General features: G+C 23.9%; 7 protein-coding genes across 7 annotated transcripts in view; 3 read left to right on the top strand and 4 right to left on the bottom strand.

The window, feature by feature from the left end:
• Window positions 1-369: 369 nt before the first annotated feature.
• Window positions 370-1,364, bottom strand: pykA (pyridoxal kinase; the record flags this gene model as incomplete). Its single annotated transcript, XM_641919.1, has 2 exons — window positions 370-950; window positions 1,037-1,364. The coding sequence occupies 2 exons, from the start codon at window positions 1,362-1,364 to the stop codon at window positions 370-372; spliced, it is 909 nt and encodes a 302-aa protein (XP_647011.1).
• Window positions 1,365-1,891: 527 nt separating this feature from the next.
• Window positions 1,892-2,197, bottom strand: DDB_G0268842 (hypothetical protein; the record flags this gene model as incomplete). Its single annotated transcript, XM_641918.1, has 1 exon — window positions 1,892-2,197. One exon carries the CDS (start codon window positions 2,195-2,197, stop codon window positions 1,892-1,894), a length of 306 nt encoding a protein of 101 aa, XP_647010.1.
• A 524-nt stretch (window positions 2,198-2,721) lies between these two features.
• spsA (hypothetical protein) lies at window positions 2,722-3,694 on the top strand (the record flags this gene model as incomplete). The annotated part of the gene is made up of 2 exons (XM_641917.1): window positions 2,722-2,832; window positions 2,951-3,694. 2 exons carry the CDS (start codon window positions 2,722-2,724, stop codon window positions 3,692-3,694), a joined length of 855 nt encoding a protein of 284 aa, XP_647009.1.
• A 119-nt stretch (window positions 3,695-3,813) lies between these two features.
• Window positions 3,814-4,585, bottom strand: atg10 (autophagy protein 10; the record flags this gene model as incomplete). The annotated part of the gene is made up of 2 exons (XM_641916.1): window positions 3,814-4,029; window positions 4,109-4,585. The coding sequence occupies 2 exons, from the start codon at window positions 4,583-4,585 to the stop codon at window positions 3,814-3,816; spliced, it is 693 nt and encodes a 230-aa protein (XP_647008.1).
• Window positions 4,586-4,804: 219 nt separating this feature from the next.
• Window positions 4,805-6,766, top strand: udkA (uridine kinase; the record flags this gene model as incomplete). Its single annotated transcript, XM_641915.1, has 4 exons — window positions 4,805-5,183; window positions 5,298-5,635; window positions 5,733-6,218; window positions 6,470-6,766. The coding sequence occupies 4 exons, from the start codon at window positions 4,805-4,807 to the stop codon at window positions 6,764-6,766; spliced, it is 1,500 nt and encodes a 499-aa protein (XP_647007.1).
• Window positions 6,767-7,398: 632 nt separating this feature from the next.
• Window positions 7,399-16,324, top strand: DDB_G0269014 (hypothetical protein; the record flags this gene model as incomplete). The annotated part of the gene is made up of 4 exons (XM_641914.1): window positions 7,399-7,495; window positions 7,668-9,274; window positions 9,394-9,738; window positions 9,833-16,324. The coding sequence occupies 4 exons, from the start codon at window positions 7,399-7,401 to the stop codon at window positions 16,322-16,324; spliced, it is 8,541 nt and encodes a 2,846-aa protein (XP_647006.1).
• A 170-nt stretch (window positions 16,325-16,494) lies between these two features.
• roco11 (leucine-rich repeat-containing protein) overlaps window positions 16,495-20,206 on the bottom strand; it is a gene marked incomplete at both ends in the record, with an annotated part of 4,595 nt that continues 883 nt past the window's right edge. The window contains one exon of the mRNA XM_641913.1: window positions 16,495-20,206. This exon is cut by the window's right edge and continues 77 nt beyond it. Within this exon, the coding sequence (XP_647005.1) occupies window positions 16,495-20,206 (3,712 nt within the window).

Here is a 20,206-nt window from a genome sequence, read left to right as displayed (position 1 = left end):
TAAAAAAATATTAAAAATTCACACTAGAGTAATCACTACAATTTTATATAAAAAAAAATAAAAATTTTAATTTATTTTTTTTTTAAAAAAAATCTAAAAAAAATCCTGAAAATCTAAAAATATCTAAAAGATTTTTATGTTTTTTAAAGCAATAAAATTAAAAATTAAAAAAAAAAAGTGAATAAAAAAAAAATCTTTAAAAATTGTTTTTTTTTTAAAAAAAAAAAAAAAAAAAAAAAATGGTTTAATTAAATAATTCGTTCAATTTATTATTGTTTATAACTATATATTATTATTATTATTATTATTATTATTATTATTATTATTATTATTATTATTATTATTATTATTAATATTTTTTTTTTTTTTTTATAATTTTTCAGACTTAAATCTAATTTCAGAATTTTCAATAAATTTTCTTGATTGTACAAGTCTTAATTCATAGTATTGTTTTTCTTTATTTGAAGGAATTGATTTTTTAGAGTTATGAGTTTCATTAATGATATTGTAAAGGATTGAAATTGCTTTTTCACAAACTAAAGATAAATCAGTTGGTTCTCTAATTGACCAACCTAATAATAATGAACTTAACAAGTCGCCAGTACCTGTATAATAATCATTAAATTTTGGTCCAACTTTAATTTTAAATTGATTATATTTATTATTATTATCATCATCATTTATAGTACTACCAATAACAATGATATCATTTGGATTTGTATCAAAGAATAAACTTGTGATTACGACATTTTTCACACCCATTTTATGAAATTGATCAATGGCTTTTAATGCATCTTGATCATTTTTAATTTTAATACCTGTTAAAAATTCAACCTCTGTTTGATTTGGAAATATATAATCTGCATTTGGTATAACTTCATTCTTATAAACTTCAACTAAATCTTCTGGTACATATAATTCATTATTATCACCTAATACTGGATCACATACTAATTAAAAAAAAAAAAAAAAATAAATAAATAAATAATAAAAAACAATATGTTAAAATTTTTTTTTTTTTTTTATATATATTTACCATATATTAAATTTGGATTTTCAGATTTTAATTTTTTTACAATTTTTAAAACTGTGTGTAAAGTTTGAACAGAGTTATTATAACCAGTTAATACATGTGTATAATTTGAAGTGAGATGATTATCTTCTAAACCTTGGAATAAATCACCCAATTTATTTGGTGTTAATGATTCACCTTTCCATGTTGGATATGCTGTATTATTTGATAAATGCACTGAATTGATTGGATCAACTTCAATTCCTAAATGTTGAAGTGCAAATACTGCACATTTATTACCAACATAACCATGACAAACCCATGATTGAATTGATAATACTTTTGGTTCCATTGTGTATTTTTTTTTTTTTTTTTTTTTTTTTTTTTTAAAAAAATAACTTTCGTTTTGTTTAGTTTTGTTTTGTTTGGTTTCGTTTTTTAAATTAAATGTTATTACAATTTACTGTTTTTGAAAAAATAAATAAAAAAAAAAAAATTAAAAATGAAATATCAAAAAAAAAATAAAAAAAAAATAAAAAAAAAATAAAAAAAAAAATAAAATAAAATTTTAAAAAAAAAAAATAAAATAAAAATGACTTTAAAAGATCTTAAATTTGAAGTTTAATTAAAAAAAAAAAATAATAATAAATCTAATAAAAAAATTATTAATTTATTTATTTATTTATTTATTTTTAATTTTAATTATTTTTAGAATTAAAAATTAAATAAAAATAATTTCTGAAATTAATAATACCCTAACCCAAAATAAATAAATAAATAAATAAAAATCTTTTTTTTTAATTAAAATATAATTTTTTAAAAATAATTTTTTTTTTGTTTTTTTGTTTTTTTTTTTTTTTTAAAAAAAAAAAAATTAATCTATCTTTGTCTATTTGATCCTTTTTGTAATTTATTATGAATAAAACGTGTTGAAAAAAAAGTGAAGAATGGAATAATTGGAATTAATGCTGTACCAATAGTTTTATCATAATTAATTAATTGTCTATACAATGTATAGATTAAAGAAATTGGGGAACCTAAAATACAAGTAATACAAATAGTTTGAGAGATTGTATCCTTTAAATAAGTTAATTTTCCAACTAATTTCCACATCCAATAAGGAGATGTTATTAATAAACTTGAATATAAAATCTTTGAAAATGATATAAAAATTTCATTTGCCATTTTTTTTTTATTTTATTTATATATATATTTCCGGTATTGTATTGTTTGTTTTATGATTTTTTTTTTTTTTAAAAAATAAAAATTAAAAAAAAAAAAATAAATAAATAAATAAAAAATATTTTCAATAGCTCGAAGATTAAACACCTCACTTTTTAAGTTCCGAGCTTAAAAAAAAATAAAAAAAATAAAAATATCTTTTTTACAACAAACAAAATTAAAATTTTTTTTTTTTTTTTTTAATTAAAAAAAAAGTTTTATTAAATTTTATTTAAATTATTTATATTACAAAAAGGAAAAAAAAAAGTAAATAGAAAAACGTGAGATCTTCAAAAAAAAATAAAAATAAAAAAAAAAAAAAAAAAAAATCTTTCGTTTAAACGAAAATAAAAAAAATAAAAAAAAAATAAAAAAAAAATATTAAAAAATAAAATAAAAATAATTTGGCCGAAAAAATGTAATGTTAAATTTTTTTTTTTTTTTTTTTTTTTTCTCTCTCCCCAATAAACATACATACATAAAACAAAATGGATAAAATTCAAAATGGATGGTTTAGTGAAATTAGTGAATTCTGGCCAGGTAATTCATTTTCATTAGAAGTTGAAAAAGTTTTACACCATGAAAAATCTGAATACCAAGTATGTTTTTTTTTTTTTTTTTTTTTTTTTTTTTTTCTTTATGAATAAATTAAAATTAAAAAAAACTAACTTTCTCTCTCTTTCATATTTTATAAAATAATAAAAAAAAAAAAAAAAGGATTTTTTAGTATTTAAATCAAAAAGTTTTGGAAATGTTTTAGTTTTAGATGGTGTTATTCAAGCAACAGAAAGAGATGAATTTGCATACCAAGAGATGATTACACATATTCCATTATTTTCACATCCATCACCAAAACGTGTTTTGGTAGTTGGTGGTGGTGATGGTGGTGTATTAAGAGAGGTTGTTAAACATCCATTGGTTGAATCTGTTACATTGTGTGAGATTGACAAGGGTGTAATTGAAGCCTCAAGAAATTTCTTACCAAATATGAGAGTTGGTTTCGATCATCCAAAGGTAACATTATTCATTGGCGACGGTATGGAATTTATGAGACAAAGAAAGGGAGAATTCGACGTCATCATCACCGATAGCTCCGACCCAATTGGCCCAGCACAAGGTTTATTCGAGCGTGCCTATTACGAATTATTAAAAGCAGCTTTGGCACCAGGCGGTATCGTTTGCTCACAATGCGAATCAATGTGGTTGCATTTAGACACTATCAAAGGTTTAACCACATTCTGTAAAGAGTTATACCCAAATGTCGAATATGCCTACACCTCAATTCCATCCTACCCAGGTGGCTCCATCGGTTTCATCCTCTGCTCATTAGGTGGTTCAACCAAAGCACCAATTCGTGAAATCACTCCAGAAGTCCAATCTCAAATGCAATATTACAATGGTGAAGTTCATAAAGCAAGTTTTGTCTTACCACAATTTGCTGCAAAAAAATTAAATCTTTAAACTAAATTTAAATTAATTAAAGTTTGAAAAAAAAAAAAAATAAAAAAAAAAAAAATAAAAAAAAACAATAATATACAAATTTGTAAATGTTTTTTTATTTATTTATTTATTTATTTATTCTATATATTATTATTTTTTAATAAATCAAATGGTATTTTAATATTAACCATTGGCCCAATAATTGATAACCAACTTAATAAATAATAATCTTTAAAATATTCTTTTTTATCATTGTTATCATTATAATCTTTTTCTTTTAATAATATTAATTTCATTAAATTATCAGTTTCACAAGGATGTAATTGATAACATGGATTACCTAATATAGGATGTTCCTAATTATTAAAATATATATATTTTTTTTATTAGAAAATGGAAAATAAAAAATTATATTATTATTATTATAATATTTACAACTTGAGTAATATAAGGAATTGTTGATTGTTGATTTTTATCTAAATTTGATAATGGTAAATTATTCCAAATTTCATTCCAAGATAATGGTGATGAATCAAAACTTGAAAATCCATTTAAATATAATACAGGTACTTGATATGATTTACTGTAAATTATATCAAATTGGAAAATTATTATATTATTTTCATTATTATTATTATTGCTTTTTATTATTGTTGTTGATGAATCATCAATTGTTTCTTTAATCTCTTCAAAATTTTCAATATTATTATTATTTTTATTTTCAATATTATTATTGTTATTATTATTATTATTATTATTTATTTTATGATATCTTTTTGTTGTGAAATATCCTTTTGATTCATTATTTAATTCATTAATTTGATTCCATTGCCATGGAATTTCATCAATTATATTATTCCATTTTTTAATTAAATTGATTGCTTGATCTCTAAAATCTTTGGATGTTAACATTTTTTTTTATTAATTTTTTTTTTTTTTTACATTCTTTTTTTTTTGGGTAAAAAAAAAAAAAAAAAAAAAAAAAAAAAAAAAAAAATAAAATTAAAAAAAAAGTGATGGCGTTGTGAAAGTAAAAAAACAAAAAAAAAAAAAAAAAAAAATTCAATTTCGATTTTGATCACAAATATAATTATATTCGTTTTATAGTTATTAAAAATAATAATAATAAAAATGAGTGATAATAGTACTACAAAAGTAACAACAAATGATTCACCATCATTAACTACAACAACATCAACAACAACAGCACCAACAACAACAACTACAACAACAACAACACCAACTCATAATCATGATACAACAATTGCACCAGGTGTTGTTAAAAAAGTTTATACATCTGGTCGTCCACCATGGTATGATTCAAAAGGTAATTTAAAAAATCCTTTAGTAATTGGTGTTTGTGGTGGTAGTGCTAGTGGTAAAACTACAGTTTGTGATAAAATCATTGCAAACTTAAATGTCCGTTGGGTAGTTTTATTATCAATGGATTCATTCTATAAAAATTTATCAAAAGATAATGATCCTTCAAAATATAATTTTGATCATCCAAGTAATTATTAATTTATTAATTTATTTATTTATTCTATATTTAAATTTATTATTATCTAAACAATTCACTAATTTTAAAAAAAATAATAAAAAAAATAATAAAAAAAATAATAAGATGCATTTGATTATGATTTAATGGTTAAAACAATTAGTGAATTAAGAGCAGGTAAAAAAGTTAATATTCCAAAATACTGTTTTAAAACACATAGTAGATTAGTACATCAAGATACAGTTTATGGTGCTGATGTTATTATTTTAGAAGGTATTTTAACATTATACTCAAAGGAATTAAGAGATTTAATGGATATTAAAATTTTCATAGATACTGATGATGATGTTCGTTTAGCAAGAAGATTAAAAAGAGATATCGCTGAAAGAGGTAGAACTTTAGAAAGTGTTTTACATCAATATAATACATTTGTTAAACCATCATTTGATGATTATATCATTCCAGTAATGTATTAAAAATAATTATAAAATAACACACACACATATATATATATATATATTAATAAATGTTTTATTTATTTTTTTATATGAATATGTATAGTTAAAAAAATATGCAGATATTATTGTGCCAAGAGGATCAGATAATATTGTTGCAATTAATTTATTAACAAATCATATTAGATTAAAATTAAAAGAGAGAGGATTTGATCCAGAAAAGACAGCACAATTGGATTTGGAGGGATTGGAATTACCAAGTTCAATTCATGTAATTAAGGAAACTAATCAAATTAAAGCAATGCTTTCAATACTTAGAAATAAGGATACCAAAGTCGGTGATTTCGTTTTCTATTCTGATCGTTTATGTTCATTAATCATTGAAGAGGCTTTAACTTATTTACCATTCACTGAAAAGATTGTTACTACTCCAACTGGTTCACTTTATCATGGTGAAGAATTAAATAGTAGAATTTGTGCTTTAGTTGTTTTAAGAGCTGGTGGTTGTATGGAACAACCACTTCGTTCAATTTGTAAAGGTATTAGAACTGGAAAAGTTTTAATTCAATCTGATGAAATGAAAAAACCACATGTAAGTCTATTTTTTATAATAATAAAAAAAAAAAAAAAAAAAAAAAAATCTAATTTTATACTTTGAAATAATTTCAATGTTTAATTTAACTAATATTTTTTTTTTATTATTTTATTTTAAAAAAATTATGGAAAAAAAAAAAAAAAAAAAAAACTGATTTTTTATTTTATACTTTGAAATAATTTCAACGTTTAACTGTAATTATTATTTTATTTTATTTTAAAAAATTATGGGAAAAAAAAAAAAAAAAGTTATTCTATGAAAAATTACCAAATGTTACAGATTCTCATGTTTTAGTTTTAGATCCAACAATTGCAACTGGTGCATCATCAGAGATGGCAATTAGAGTTTTATTAGATCATGGTGTTCCTGAAAATAAAATTATATTTGTTAGCGTTATTGCTTCACTCAAAGGTATTTTATATTTAAATTATAGATTCCCTGATGTTCAATTCGTAGTTAGTGCCATCGATAAAGAATTATCTGACGAAGGTTTCATTTTACCTGGTTGTGGTTTTTATTCAAATCGTTATTTCGGAACCCACTAATTAAAAAATTTAAAAAAAAAAAAAAATTAAAAATAAAAATAAAAATAAAAATGAAAATTAAAATTAAAAATAAAAATAAAAATAAAAAAAATAAAAATAAAAAAAAAAAAAAAGATAAAAATAAAAATAAAAAAAATGAAAATTAAAAGATAAAAATAATAATAAAAAATAATAAAAAAAATGATAATAAAATTTTAATGGATCATTTCAAACCACAATTGAGATAAGTTGTGACATGACTTAAAAAAAAAAAAATTTTTTTTTTTTATTTTTTTTTTTTAATTTTCATTTTTTTTAATTTTTTTTTATTTTTTTTATTTTTTATTTTTTATTTTTTTATTTTTTATTTTTTATTTTTTTTTTTTTATTTCTCAGTTTCTCAAAATTCTAATTATTTGTTTATTTATTTATTTATTCTTTCTTTTTTTTCAAATATTTCATTTATTTATTTATTTTATTAATTTTTTTTCAAATTTATTATTAGAAAAAAATAAAAAAAAAAAAATTTAAAAAAAAAAATTTTAAAAAAAAAACTTTTTAATCATTTTATAAAAAAAAAAAAAAAAAAAAAAAAAAAACAAAAAAAAAATTACACAAAAAATTTAAGTTCTACCTCACACACACACACTAAAATGAATGGTAGAATGAAATTCAATTCAATTTATCATTTCATAGTGTTGTGTTTGTTAGTTTTAGTGCTATTGGTTTCAAATTCTTCATTTTCATATGGTATGTAATTTCACATTTTCGTAAAAAAAAAAAAAAATAAAAAATAAAAAAAAATAAAAAATAAAATAAAAAAAAATAAAATAAAAAAAATAAAAGAATAATTAAATTAAATAATTTTATTGTTTATTCTAATTCTTTCTTTTTTATTTTATTATTATTATTTTAATAATAGCATTGAATCAAGAGAAAGTACAACCAATTAAAATTAATCAAAAACAAACACAAACACCAACACAACAACAACAACAACAAACACAGATTGAAGATTCAGTAATATATGTATATGAAAATTCAAATGATAGAAATGCAAAGAAACCATTAGGAGTTCATTATAAATATAGTTCAAATTCAAAGTCACCACAATTAGTTAACGATGGTGACACATCCTCATTTTCTAATGAGGAGTCAGAGTCAATCATAGCAGCAGCAGCAACCGCAGTTTCATCTTCAAAATCAAAACCATCAACAATTATAGATGAAAATAAAAATAGGGATAGCAATCAAGACAATAATAATAATAACAATAATAATAATGATGATGATGATGATCAAGAAGAGGAAGAAAAAGAAATTATTATTAATGGAGAAAAGGTTAAATTATCATTAATGACAAAAGAACAACGTGAACAATATCATAATCAGCAAATGCAAAAACAGACACAGGAATTATTTCAAAAACAATCTACCCTTTTACAAAAAGCACTTCAAAAGGAGATGCAAAATGGTCAAGATGCAAGTTTAACATTGGAATTTATAACCACAACAGATACATCTTATTTACAATCAGTTGTGGTTAGTAATCCAAATACAATTTCATCAACTATAATTAAAAATACAGAACCTCCACCTTCACCACAACCTACAAAAAAGGTGAAATCAACCTTAAAAATAAAAGATAAAGAAAAATCACTTTCTTCATCTAGTAATAGTGGTAGTAGTTCAAATAATAATAATATTAATAATAATATTAAGAAACAACATCAAAAAATTAAAGATAAAGAATTTTCAGGTTATGTTCATCTTAATAATATAGAAATTACAAATACAGGTACAACACCAACAATTTTAACTGCTAAATCTTTTCAAAAAGCTACTACCACTACCACTAAAAGTAATAGTAATAAAAATGGTAGTAAAGGTAGTAATAGTAATAGTAAAACAAATACTAAAATCAGTAGTGATAATATAAATAAAGTTAATGGAGATACTCCTATTAAACCACAAGTTGTTAATAGTAATAGTAATAATAATAATAATAATAATAAAGGTGAAAATATAAATAATAATAATAATAATATTGAAGTCACCAATAGTAATAGTAATAATAAAAATAAAAATGACATCGATAATAATATAGGTTCAAGTAAAACACCAACATCGACAACATTAGATCAACCAAGCTGTACAAAGAAAACTCAAGATAATAATAACAATAATAATAATAATAATAAAAATAATAATAAAAATAATGAAGAGGATGATGAATTTGGTATTTTTGGTGATGAAAGTATTAATTTAAATATTGCAAATGGAATGAAAAATCATATTCAAAATAATAATATAGAGGCAAGTACTAGTAGTGGTACCAGTAATGCCAGTAAAAGAAAATATTTTTCAATTAGTCCAGCTTCATTGGAATTTAGGGGAAGTAGTTTATGTGTCCCAGTTTTTAGAAATGTTGAATTTAAAAATACACATACAAAAATGAAAATTCAAGTTTTATCACTCACAAATGATATTCATCCAATTTTTTTTACAAATAATTTTTTGGGTAGTGTGGTAAGTTTTATAAATTAACTATTATTATTATTATTATTATTATTATTATTATTATTATTATTATTATTATTATTATATTAAAAATTCTAATATTTATTTTATAATCATTCATTTTTTAGGTATTAAATCCATTACAATCAATTAATATATCAATTGTATTTTTACCAAAAGAACTTGGAGTTTTTAAAACTGAATTTAAGATCATTACAAATATTGGAGAGTTTACATTTCCTGTTACTGGTGAAGGTGATAATAATATCTATCAGTTGGATCCAATTATTGAACATGTTGTTTTAGTTGATAAAATGATTTTATCATCTGTAAATATTTATAATCCACATAGTAAAACAATGAAAATTTCTGATATATCTACAACTGGTCGTCCATTTTATATTTCACCACCTGGTCACGAACCTGGTGCTGATGAATTATCAAGACAACAATCACTTGAAAAAGTAACTTGGGTATGTAATTTTTTTAAAAAAAAAAAAAAAACAAAAAATTAAATAATCATTTTCTCTAATTTTAATTTTTTTTTTTTTTTTTTTTTTCAATTAGGAAATTGAACCATATAGAAAATCACATTTAATTGATTTATATTTTTATTCATCAGTTGCAGGAACATTTAATGGATTTGTTAATATTGTAACCAATTTTGGTGTATTTTTAATACCAGTTGAAATGATAGCAGTTGATGAAGGTGCATATATTTATCCAAAGAAAGTTGAATTTTCATTCATAACAAAATTGAATGAAACCGATACCATACCATTATTCATTATCAATGCAAATAAAAAAGATGTAAGGTTAACTGTTAGACATCTTTTAGAGAGTGATCGTGATTATGATGGTTTTCAAGATTTTGATAATTCAACACCAAAACAAATCGTTGATAAAAATATTCAATTTAAAAAATCTGGAGATTTAAAGTTTATTCAACATTTTTCAACCGTTCCAAAACATAGTCAAAATGTAGAATTTGGTCATTTATTATTTAAAGGTACAGAAACTGGTGAATTTAGAGGTAGATATAAAATTACTGTTGAAACTTTAGGTGGTGGTAGTAGTGGAAATAATAATAATAATAATAATAATAATAATAATAATAATAATAATAATAATAATAATAATAATAATAATAATAATAATAATAATAATAATAATGGTCAAATTAAACATATTATAGTACCTTATAAAATAACAGTTTTACAAGGTTATTTATCTTATAGTGTTGATGATACATTATTTCCATATGGATTATTTAATCAAGAGGATACAATCATTAGAGAGTTAACATTAGTTAATAAATATCCAGTACCAGTTCATATTCAAACCATTCAAATTTTAGATGATGAATTTAAGATTGATTCAGCACCACTAACTCAAGTTGTTCATCCAAATAAACGTTGGCAATCGATTTTCATTTCATTTAAAAGAAAGAATCAAACTTTAGAAACGTTGGGTAAAAGTAATAATGGAACTTCATCACTATCAACACCATCATTTTATCCAAATTGTAAACCAGCAATTTTAAATATACTTTCAAATGTTTCATTAATTCAAATTCATTTAATTAGATTTAATGGTCAAATCGATATTACAACCAATTTTAATGATTATTATAATGAAAAGTTTAAAATAATCGATTTTGGTATTGTTGGACTCGATACAAAGAAAAAGGTATTTATGAAGTTTAAGAATAATAATCCATTCAAGTTGGATATTGATTGTCTATCACTCTTGGGAATGAATAGAGCTACCATACCAGAAGGATTAATTAAAGTTCAAATTGAAAGTATCCTTGAAAGTCCAACCACTCTAACTTCATTATCACTTTCACCACTTCCAAAAAATATTGTTGAAACAAACCTATTGACAGAGGAACGTAAGAAATCAATTAATAAAAGATTAGAGAAACTATTGGGTGTAACTTGTCCGACAATCGATATTGAATCCATTTCAACCGTCAATAAAATGGGTTGTTCAACTGAAACTTCACAAGGAAATGATGCAAATTGTAAATTCCCTTTACCAATCTCTGGTTTGGATCCAATCTTTTTCATTAAATCTGGTGGTAGTGCAATTTTATCATTTGAATTATCATCTAAATCAATTAGAAAAGATAATGGTAAATTTAGATTACACTTTCAATCTCAAATTAAAACAGCCTCAATTCCAATTCATTTTAATGTTATCAATGGTTCATTATCAATTTTACCTGAAAAATTAAATTTTAATATTTTAAATAGTAATGGTTATGATGAAGATATTAAACAAGAAAATATTGAAGAAATTGATAATATTAATGAAAAATTTAATAATCAACGTAAATCAATTGTAAGACCACTCTATTTTAATAATTTATTTTCAATCATTGTTAATATTACAAATTTTGAAAGTAGTGATAAAAGAATTAGTATTGAATTATTAAAAAATCAATTACCACCAAATAAGAAATCTCATTTTGCAAATTTATTATTTGATCCAATTTCAATTACAAAATTAGAACAACCACCACAACAACAACAACAACAACAACAACAATCACAACAACAACAAATTAATTATTTAGATCAGAATCAAAAAGTTTTAACCGAAGAGTACTTATTAAGAGAGAATATTTGGATTGGAAATTCAACAAAATCAACAGATACTTTAAATTCTATAATTTCTTTTAAATCGACTGTAATAGTTTCAACAGATTTACCTTTAGATTTTAAAATTGATACTCAAGTTTCTGTTGAAAAACCAATACTTCCAATTTATGATTATTCACTATTTCAACAACAACAAGGTGAAAATAATAATCTTCCAATGATTAGTGTTGATGATGAAAAGTTTTTTAATCATTATTTACAAATTATCAACAACAACAATAACAAAGAAGGAAATAAATTATTAGATCATTATCAAACCATTAATTTTGGTAAAGTTAAAATTGGTAGAGAACAATCTAAATTTTTATTAATTCATAATCCATTCAATTGTGATATTCAAATTTCATTATTACCAATGGATCAACATGAGCTATTAATTCAAATTATGAATTCAACCTCAAATGTTAATGGTAAACCATCTCTATCGAGTACTCTTTCAAATCAATTAAAACAACTATTCAATCTAAATACTACAACCAATAAGATTGAAAGTGATAATGGAACAATTTCAACCAATAGTGGTAGTAGTGGTAGTAGTAGTGGTGGTTCAAGCAATATAAATAATAATAAATACAATGGTAGTAGTGGTAGTAATTTTAAAATCGATAAAGAAAATTATGGACATATTTATAAAACAATAAAACCAAAAGGATTTTTAAAATTTGGACCAATTAAATTTGTGCCAAAAGATATTGGAAATTCAAATTGGTTTATTTATTTAAAGAGTAATTTCACACTTTTATCACCAATTAAATTGATTGGAAAATCATTTGGAGGTCGTTTAGCAATGTTTGATACTATAGTACCAACTTTAACTTCTACCTCCTCTACTACTACCACTACATCTCAAATTTTATCAACTTCATTTATCCATGATAGATCAAATGAAATTTCAACATTAATGTTGGAATTAAATAAAACTCATCTTAGCCCATGTATATTTAAAAAACGTACAGGTGAGGATTATATTGACAATTTAAATTCTGAAATATTATTTGATGCTTCAAAATCTCAAAAAAAGAATAATCATCATGTTTCTCAACCATCTTCACTTTATAAAGATAGTAGTAAAATTGAAATTAACAAAACTGTTCATATTGTAAATAATGGTGATGATACAATTGAAATTTTAGATATATTTATTGGCGGTATTAATATAAAAGATAATAATAGTGGTAATAATAATAATAATAATAATAATAATAATAATAATAATAATAATAATAATAATAACAACAATAATAATAATAATAATAACAATAATCATAATAATAATAATAATAATAATAATAATAATAATAATAATAATAATAATAATAATAATAATAATAATAATAATAATAATAATAATAATAATAATAATAATAATAATAATAATAATAATAATAATAATAATAATAATAATAATAATAATAATAATAATAATAAAAATAATAATCAAAAAATTTGTTGTAATGGTTGTTTTGGTTATGGATTTAAAATTCAAAATTGTTTGGAAATTTTAAGTAAAAAAGAGAATACTTATTTAAAGCCAAGTGAATCATTTAAATTGGTAATTAGTTTTGAACCAGATTTTTCAACATCTTTAGTGAAAAAAGATTTGATCATTAAAACCAATCAAAAGGATTTTACATTTATATTGGTTGGTTCATTGCCACACGATTATTTACCATTGTGTAATCATTTACATCCATCATTCTTTTACGAGTATCCAGCCAAAATCATATTCATCATTTGTATGATCATTTTATTCTTTGTTTTAATCTTTTTAACTTGGAAAGAGTATTCAAATGTTTTCAAAATTACTTCAACTGGTGATGAATATGAAAGTGAACAATTAATTAGTAATAGTAATGGTGGTGGTGGTGCTCGTTTTAATCATCACCATATGGTTAATGGTAGTGGTGTTAGTGGAGGTCAATTTAATTCAATGTTTGATGGAATTCCAAAGTCACCTGACAAGTCAAATCATGATTCAAAATTGAAAAAGAAAAAAGTTAATAATGGTACAACTTCTAGTAGTGTTAGCAGTAATAGGGTAACTTTCAAAACCCCACAACAGATAATCTATCAACCACAACAACCAATTAATTCCTCCCCTCAACAAAATATTGGTGTGGTTTATACTCCAATTAAATCTTCAATTAAGAGCCACTCATTATCTATTCCTACTTCACCAAGTCCTACTTCTCCAATTCAACAACAACAACAACAACAACAACAACAACAACAACAACAACAACAACAACAACAACAACAACAACAACAACAACAACAAACTACAAACAACGTTGAAGAGAAAGATTTACCATTTGTTGACCCTAGTAATTCTACAGTTTCTAGTGATAGTGGTTGTGTTTTAGTAAAAGAAGAGGCAACTCTTTTTGCCAATGTTACCTCAAAATCAGATAGTAATAATATCGATAGTGGCAGTGGTTCAGATAATAAGATAACATTGTCATCACAAACATCATCTCCATTAACGAAAACATCACTATCACCATCAACATCTTCAAATTCATTACCTCAAAATCAAACACAAACTCAAATATCACAACAACAACAACAACAAACATCTCCAATACCATCACCATTACAAACACCAACCTCATCCCCATCAACATCTCCCTCAACATCCTCATCCTCTATTCCAACTGTCACATCACAAACTCCTTTAAAGGATGACAAAAAGGTTAAAGAAGGTACAACCTCTCCATCTTCCTCTTCAAATTCTGTACCAATCCCATCTACTGTTCCTTTTGCAATTAACAATGGTCAATCACAACCACCATTCCTTAAACAAAAACATAAAAATGATGAAAATATTAAAAAGAGAGAAGGACATGATCAGTATGAAGGAAAAGGAAAGAGATTCCAAAAAAAGAAAGTTGATTCACATCAAATACCACAAAATAATTCCCAACAACAACAACCATATCAACAACCTCCACAGCAACCACAACAACAACAACCACAACAACAACAACCACAACAACAACAACAACAACCACCACAACAACCACAACAACAACAACAACAACCACATCAACATCAAAACCAACACTATCATCAACATCAAAACCACAATCAACATTATCAACAACAACAACAACTAAACCAAAATAAACCAATTCAAAAAGACTATTATTCAAAACAAAGAAAATGGGAAAAGAAAACCTATGTTCCAAAGAACCCACAAACCAATAATGTTAGTGGTGCTAATAATAACCAATCACAACCAAATTTACACCCACAATCTTACCAAAATCAATCACCAACCATTTTCTCGCAACAACAACAACAACAACAACAACAACAACAACAACAACAACAACAACAACAACAACAACAACAACAACAACAACCACAGCAACAACAATCACAACAACAACCTCAACAACAAATTTACCATCAACCACAACCACAATCTACAAGTATTTATTCACAGCCACCCAACATTTATCAAACTCCAACCAATATTTTCGGAATTCCAAATTCTCAATCACCATCACCTCCTCAATCATCAACTTCACCATCGCCACCACCTCAATCAAATCAATATAATCCATTTCAATCATTTGGACCATCTGAACAGTTGGGTACAACCAATTGGTTAAATACAATTATTGGTTCAACAGATGGTTTTAAATCAATTGGAGTAATAGGTAGTGGTAAATCATTTGTAGGAATTGGTAGTGGTTTCATTGGTCTCAATGGAATTAATAGTTTTTCAACACCATCAAATGATAATAACAACAATAATAGTACTACTGGTAGTGGTGGAAGTGTTGGTGGTTTAGTTCCACAACAACAGCAACAACAACAGCATCAACAACATCAACAACAACAACAACAATATCAACATCAACATCAGCATCAACATCAACAACAACATCAACAACAACAACATCAACAACAACATCAACAACAGCAATTACCGTCACTTGATAATAACGGTAGTGTTCAACAAACCCAAACTATTTCCAAAGCTGCAAATAATGGTGTGTATGGTAGCAATGAAATTTCCATACCAGACCAAAATGAACATTTCCTTAAGATTACCAATCGTTTTATCTCAAATCCATTTGACCACTCTGGAAATCAACAAACAACAAATCCAACAAACTTTTTTAACAACACCTATGACCTTTTTAGTAGACACCATTCAATTTTCAATAGCCAACAACAACAGCAACAACAACAACAACAACAACAACAACAACAACAATCAGCAAATACAACAACCACAACAACCACAACAAATACTGTTTCTCCAACTTCATCAACTACAACATCTCCAATCAGACCATCACAAACAAGTCCTTTTACATCATTTGATGGTTTTATGAGATCAAATAACAGTAATAATAATAATAATAACAACTTACAATAAAAATTAAAAATTAAAAATGTGTATAGTTTATTATAATTATATATTATTGTATTAAACAGTTAAAATTTTATTTAAATCTATTTCTTTTTTTTTTGTTTTTATTTTTTTTTTTTTTTTTTTTGAGTAAATGAATATCATTATTACCCATTTTTCAATTATATTTATATTTTTTATTTAGCAATTTGTAATTTTGGAACTCCATTTGAAATTAAATCAGGGTGTGGTGATTTATCATTAATTGATTTTTGTTCAGGGATGGGGCTTAGATTAAGGTTATAATAAAAATTTGTTAATTCTTTAACAATATAACTAAAGTGAGGTCTTTTTTTTGGGTCACCGGACCAACATAATTCTATTAGGTTTGAGATAGTTGGTGGACAGTCAGAAGGAATTGTTGGACGAAGGTCCTCTTCTCTAATCTTTCTAATAAATTCCATTTTACCGAATGAGGTAAATTCATCGAATGGACATTCACCAGTTAGAATTGTAAAGAGAATCATTGAAAAACTATAGGTATCAATTTTTTCAGTGTATGATTCTTCAGCACCAATTGTTTCAGGAGCCATCCATTGAAAATTTCCTAATAAACCACTGACAGAGTAAAGAGATTGTTGAGATAGACCAAAGTCGGCTACTTTTGCACAGACTGGAGCATTCTCATCAAGAGAAAATAGGAAAATATTTGGTGAACGTAGATCACGATGAACGATTGGAGGATTTTGATTTTGTAAATATTCGATACCTTTTGCTATATCAAGCATAAGTCTCACTTTGAAAGACCATTTAATATTTTTTTTTTTTTCTAGGAAATGATAGAGATCACCATGTGGTGCAAATTCCATAACCATTCTTGGTGGGTTTTGCATTGAACCAAATAGTTTTACAATGTTCAAATGATTTAACGATGACATGATATACATTTCATGATGAAATTCTTGAAATTTTCTAATGATATCAGAGGCACTACTATTACCAACGATATAGGATTTAATTGCAACTACCAATGATTTATCTTGAAGAATGAGTTTACCTTTATGAACTAAACCAAAACCACCAACACCGATTTGTTCTTCGCAAACCACTTGGTCCTCTAAAAGGATTGGTATTTTTTTAATCGAAAGATCTGGAGCAATATAGTCAATACGGACTGGGGTAGTTGAATCTTTACCACATACCAATTGTGATTTACCAAGCAATAATTGTGAAATACAACTATTAATGTCGAAAAGATGTGGTTCTGAATGTGGGTCCTTTTCAATACAATGAATACATGGTATCAGACGAGTAACCTTTAAACCACCATATGAACCTGATAATAGTGTATCGATTGTTGATAAAAGTTGTTGAAAAAATAATGAAGCTAAAAAATCTTTATCATTGTTATTTGAAACATTAAAAGATCTAATCTCTACATTCAATTTATAGGTATCCTTATCTTTTGATTCAAATGATTTTTGATTTTTAAATGTTACTAATACTTGATGTTTTGGTTTCTTTGATGATAAAGGTGATTCAAAATCATTTTTCTTTATAATTTCAAATTTTCCTCCAAAATTATTTGTTATTATATTATTTAAATTATTTTGATTTTCAAAATTATTAATAATATTTTTAATATTATTATTATTATTATTATTATTATTATTATTATTATTATTATTATTATTATTATTATTATTATTATTATTATTATTATTATTATTATTATTATTATTATTAATATTATTGTTGTTGTTATTATTATTATTATTATTATTATTATTATTATTATTATTATCTATATTTGTTAATTTATTTACAATGGTTGTTGAATTTCCAAATGGTGATGATTGAATTTGAACAGTGGTTGTTGTTGTTGATGTTGATGATGATGATGTTGATGATGATGATGATGATGATGTTGATGATGATGTTGATGATGATGTTGACGATGATGTTGATGATGAATTATTTGGAAGAATTGAATGTTTTTTATGATTTAATTTTTGAATTTTAATATCTTCTGTTGTTAAAATATCTAAAAGTATGCCATTTGCCCAATAAGTTTTAATATCAATACCTTTAATTAATAAAATTCTTAATAAAAGACGTGGAAAGAAACCTAATGGCATAAAATCGAAATTATATTGACACCCGAAAATTTGAACTCTCTTACTTTCAATTGCTTCTGGTAATGGTATCCATAGTTTTTCTTTAATCTCTTGAATTCTATCGATTGGTTCCTCTGGTAATAAAGATGGTATTAAAGATCTTGATGGGAATTCATTTGGTAACTCATAGGATACTTCAAATTTCTCCAATAGTTTTAATAATGATGGCCAAATTGATTGATCATATTTACCACTCCAAATTGAAACCAATTCTGAATGATTTAAAATACCATTTTTAATCCAATTATGTGAAAATGTAATTAAAGATGACATTACATCAGCTAACCATTGTGGATCCAATACAACTAAACTCCTTAAAATCGGTGTATCATAATGTAAAATTATACCCATATTATGAAGAAATTCAGTTGCACCCTGAATTTCTTCTTGAGCTAAATGTGATAATTTACATTCTCTTTCAAAATCATTATAATCAATATATTTTTGATTAACCAATGGTTTTTGATAATTATTTGATAAATTTGAATTACTATTACTTCTTGTAAATAATGCAATTAAACTATTTGAACTAGTATTTAATATATTTTCATTTGAATAATTTGTTGTTGTTGTTGTTGTTGATGTCATTGTTGTTGTTCCTGCTGTTGCTGCTGTTGTTGTACAATTTTCATTATTATTACAATTATTATGATTATTATTATTATTATTATTATTATTATTTTGATTAATATTATTTTGATTAATTAATATTCTACTTGAATTTGCACCTCTATCAGTTAAACGTTGTTCTAAAATTAAATAACTACCAGGTATATTTGATTTAATTAAATTTGATTTTTCAGCTTCATTTGTTAAAATTTTTTTTAATTCTTTTATACCAGTACCATTTGTACAAGATACAAAGCTTATAGCATTTTGTCTTATACGTGAATATTTTACGAAGTTTTCTTTTAGAATTTGTTCAGCTGATGATAATTGTTCAGGTGTACAAGCATCACAATGAGTACCAACTAAAAATATCATTGGTACAGATAGACCAGAATTTGCTTTAATTTGAAGTGTCCAATAGTTTACTCTTTCAGCGAAATTTGGATCAGTTAATTTAAAAACCAATAGATATAATGCCTGATTTGTTAAAAAGAATTGATGAGTTGGATAAAATACTTGTTGACCACCGAAATCCCAAGCATAGAAATCTATTTTCTTTCCTTTAATACTTTGAATCTTTACACCCTCTGTTGAGATAGTGTCACCACTTTTTTGAAGTTCAGCAGCAAATGATGAAGAGCTTCTTCTACGTGAACCCATCAATGCTTTACAAAGACTTGATTTACCAACACCTTCTTGACCTACAAACATCAATTTCACTTTATTCCAAGTTTCACTCTTTTTACCTTCGATTATATTCTTTAAAAACACCAAAGTCCTCTTTGTACCTTGTTCAATAATATGATGTGGAAATTTATTTAATGGATTATCTTGAACCGCTAAATACTTTAAATTTGTTAAATTTGCTAATTCCAATGGTAAATCATCCAATTGATTATTATTCATATTTAAAATTTTCAAATGTTTTAATTGACAAATTTCTTTTGGTATCTCTTTAATATTATTATAACTTAAATCTAATTCCGCCAAATTAAAACATGCAGTTATAATTGATTTTGGAAACAAATTTAAATTTAATTTTGAAAGAATTAATGATGACCCTTTTTTATCATTATCATTATCAATAACCGCTCCTAATAATGACATTGATCCTGATACTACT

Source organism: Dictyostelium discoideum, assembly GCF_000004695.1.
Source record: "Dictyostelium discoideum AX4 chromosome 1 chromosome, whole genome shotgun sequence".
In the NCBI taxonomy this organism is placed as follows: Eukaryota; Evosea; class Eumycetozoa; order Dictyosteliales; family Dictyosteliaceae; genus Dictyostelium; species Dictyostelium discoideum.
Note: the sequence above shows the minus strand (reverse complement) of the source record. Positions and strands in the feature narration are given on the sequence as shown.